Source organism: Mastomys coucha, unplaced genomic scaffold (genome assembly GCF_008632895.1).
Source record: "Mastomys coucha isolate ucsf_1 unplaced genomic scaffold, UCSF_Mcou_1 pScaffold21, whole genome shotgun sequence".
NCBI classification, from domain to species: domain Eukaryota; kingdom Metazoa; phylum Chordata; class Mammalia; order Rodentia; family Muridae; genus Mastomys; species Mastomys coucha.
Window position 1 is genome coordinate 25,765,557 of NW_022196904.1, and position 3,402 is coordinate 25,768,958.

The 3,402-nt window shown below is 52.9% G+C and overlaps 1 protein-coding gene across 3 annotated transcripts in view; it reads right to left on the reverse strand.

Annotated features, from left to right (window-relative positions):
• Window positions 1-660: 660 nt before the first annotated feature.
• Window positions 661-3,402, reverse strand: part of Kctd15 (potassium channel tetramerization domain containing 15) — a 16,317-nt gene continuing 13,575 nt past the window's right edge. For all 3 annotated transcript variants that reach the window (XM_031386182.1, XM_031386180.1, XM_031386181.1), the window contains exon 7: window positions 661-2,093. In XM_031386182.1, the coding sequence (XP_031242042.1) occupies window positions 1,935-2,093 (159 nt within the window). In that variant the 3' untranslated portion in view covers window positions 661-1,934. The remainder of the gene's footprint in view (window positions 2,094-3,402) is intronic.

Genomic DNA, 3,402 nt, shown 5'->3' on the forward strand with positions numbered 1-3,402 from the left:
TGACAAACAGATGCAATCTCAGGACTTGGGAGTCTCAGGCCAATCAGGAGTACACAGTGAATTCCAAGTTAGCCTGGATTCATAGTAAGATCCCTGAAAAAAAAAAACAGACCTCGAGAAGGAAGAGGAGGAAGAAGAGGAGAAAGAGGAGGAGGAGGAAGAAGAGGAGGAGGAGGAGGAATAGGAGGGAAGAGGAGGAAGAGGAGGAGGGAAGAGGAGGAGGAAGAGGAGGGAAGAGGAGGAGGAAGAGGAAGAGGAGGAGGAGGAGGGAAGAGGAAGAGGAGGAGGAAGAGGAGGAAGAGAAGGAGGAAAAGGAGGAGGAGGGAAACATCAGCTCAGTTCCAGCTAAAATAACATGTAAAAATCCAAGACTCTGGTCTGAATCCCACAGAAACCTGCTTACCTCTCAGTTTTGTATCTGGTTAGGGGCTAGGAATCAGAATTCTGAATCCCTGTAGCCCAGAGGGGATCCGCAGAAGTAATGAAAACACCCAAACCCAGTAATAACAGCAGGCTTGTGACCCCATGCCTCCCTCCGGTGGCTGCTCCTTCCTCGATCTGAACCACAAGAACCCAAGAAGGAAACTGGTCCCCAAACCTTTCTGCCAGAAGTGAAGTGTGGGAGTCTGGCTGCAGTTTCTGCACAGGACGGAGCCTCAGTTTTTTGCTTTATAGCGTCCTTTATGGTATGAACCGGGAACGCGGTGTGTTCACACAAACACAGGAAGGACAATTGTACATCAGCATTTTTACAATATTAAAGGAGTCATATACAAGTCTACAGGCGTTATACACAAGGGGGGTGCCGGCCAGGGCACCCCATCTGTCAGTTCTCTGCGATTCCTCCACTTGGGAGGAACTAGGGGAGATGTGACAAGGCCAGGGTATCCATCTTTTGGGCCTGTCGTCTGGGAGAGAGCAGATCTGTGAGGACCTCTCAGGACCAGTCCTTGTTGGAAATCTGGGGTTAAGAGCACTAGGTAAGCTTGGGTCTGGGCCTTATAGACAGGCTAGTTTAGGACATTTCATTAACACTTGATGTGCATGTGAATGGGAAAACTGGTGCTAGGGTGGAGGGTGGTTCCCTGAGCTGGGGACCCAGAGAGTGATGCTGACAGATGGGTCCCTTGGTAGAAGGGCCCATTCCTGAGATAAGCTGTGGCCCCCATGCTGACTGGGTGGGGGAAGACTTCTCCAAGAACCCAGATGTGAGCACAGTCAGTTGGGATTGGAAGCCCCTGGGCATTAGCAGGTCAGGTGTGCACCAAGTGCAGTCTGGGACACAGGTGGCAGCAGAGTGTCTCAGATAAAAGTCATAGAGTCACATAGCCCCCACTGCCCTCTTCCCGGCTGCCCTGGCCCTGGAGGACTCTGTTCCACCTCCTGTAGCACCGCCACCCCACATCTGTCCCCACAGACCCAGCTCAGCAGGCACATGGGCTGGAATGCTGGCAGCCCATCTTTTGCAAGGCTTGCTGAACAGTTGGGCTGAGAACTGAGCACCAGGTAAAAGCAGCGATGGTCCCCAGTAGCCTTGCCGACCTGTGCAGCGACAGTTAGCTCTGTTTTAAATACTGTAGAAAAATATGTCTGCCAAGTGTGGAGGGGAAACAGCTGCTCTGGAGTGACTGGCACAGCAGAGGACGCTGTACCAGGCTGAGATGCAGGAGGGCTGGGAAGCTGGTAGCACAGTTGCAGCAGCAGCATCTCTGGATCACATCAACAGTCCTTCCGCGGGCACCCCCTCCGGCACCCCCTCCTTCTGTTGCCTCCGCACCTGGCATTCCCAGGGATGAGCTCAGACCCTCCATTTCCGCCCTCAGTCGTGTGCCCACTGTGAAGCACAAACAGGCAGAACTCCTCAGCACTATTTCCATATCCTTGGGGTTGTCCCAGGACTGAGGGGTCTTAGGTGGGCATCGAGGCAGCAGTGCCTAGTCCAGGGGCTCCTGCTTTATCCGGACGGCAGTTGGCGTGGGTTGTGGTCGCCGCTCTTCCCGGCAAAGGACGTACTCGCTGAACTGGGACGAGTCCACACCACCCCCACAGGATGCGGCCACGCTGAACCCTCTCTGAAACAGCCTTTCTAGGACCTGCAGGGTTAGAGTAAGAGGTGAGCAGTTGCCCAGCCGCCAGAGTCTGCCCGGCCTGGTGGGCAGTTGGGTGCCAGACAGAGCAAGCTACCTTCTGATGAGTCCCTCCCAAGGACAAAGTCTCTGGACGGACAAATGACAAAGGTCCTAGCTGTATCACCAGCTGGATCCTACCCTAGGAGGGACAGGCACAGTCAGGCCCAGGGGCCCCTTAACTTACCCACCCAGCATGGGGCTCTGCTATGCCACCCAGGCTACTCCCCACAACCCTTAGGGGTGCACAACAGAGACATACAGAAGGCAAAGGGGTTATCTAGGCTGTGTCCCACCTCATCTTTCACACACACACACACACACACACACACACACACACACACACACACTGCCCCAGGCGCCCCCTCTCTCAATCTCCTGCTCCAATAATGGAAAGCCCCTGCCCCCTAGCCTCAGGGTGACCACCTGCTTCCTGGATCTGAGTCCCAGATGGTTTGAGGCCCGAGGGCTCATCAGCTCAAAGGACTTCTAGGTGGAGGGAAAGAGGGGGAGCCCTCTTGGAGCATGGTTTCCGTGAGTCTACATGGCCTCCAGAATTTACGTCTCTGGGAAGATGGGGACTGGCCTTATATTGGTGTCCCATAACTCAACTCTTACCCGTAGCCTTCAGGAAATGGGGAGGGGGCCTTTCCCTTAAGGGTCTTTTCCGTCCTAGCCCCCAAATCTAAGTGCCTCCAAGTCAGGAAAAAGCTTTCACAAGCAGGGTTATTACATCATTTTGGTTTCCAAGTTCTTATTCTCATCTTCCCTGGTAAAGCCAGTTCAGAGATACTCTCAACAGAAGGGTGTGGGGGTGCAACCTGTAACCCCAGGACTTGGGAGACTGAGGCAGGAGCTCAAATTTGCACCTGGTCCATGACACCTAAGACCCAGAAAGACACAGAAGTCTCAGAAAGAAAGAAGAGCTCTAGGCAGCTGTAGCCTGCCAGTGGCCCTGGGGCCAGCCTCCTAGGAAGGCTCCCTGCCTTTCCTGGTGCCTGGGTTTAATTTGAATCCAAAGTCAGCCTCTGCATGCTAAATGAAGCATGTTCTGTTGAAAATACTCTGGGCCACTTTTTTTTTTTTTATAGAACATCCTTTTAGGGGAAAAAGAAAAGTACAGATCAATTTTTTTAAGTCCAACCCCCAGGCACGATCATTTAATTATGAGCAAGGCATAAATTATGCATCGACACATTGTTGCCTTTTCTGTATGGGTTTCGTCCATTCCATACTGGGACTCTGATACTCTGACACAGTCGTTTTCCCCCCTAAC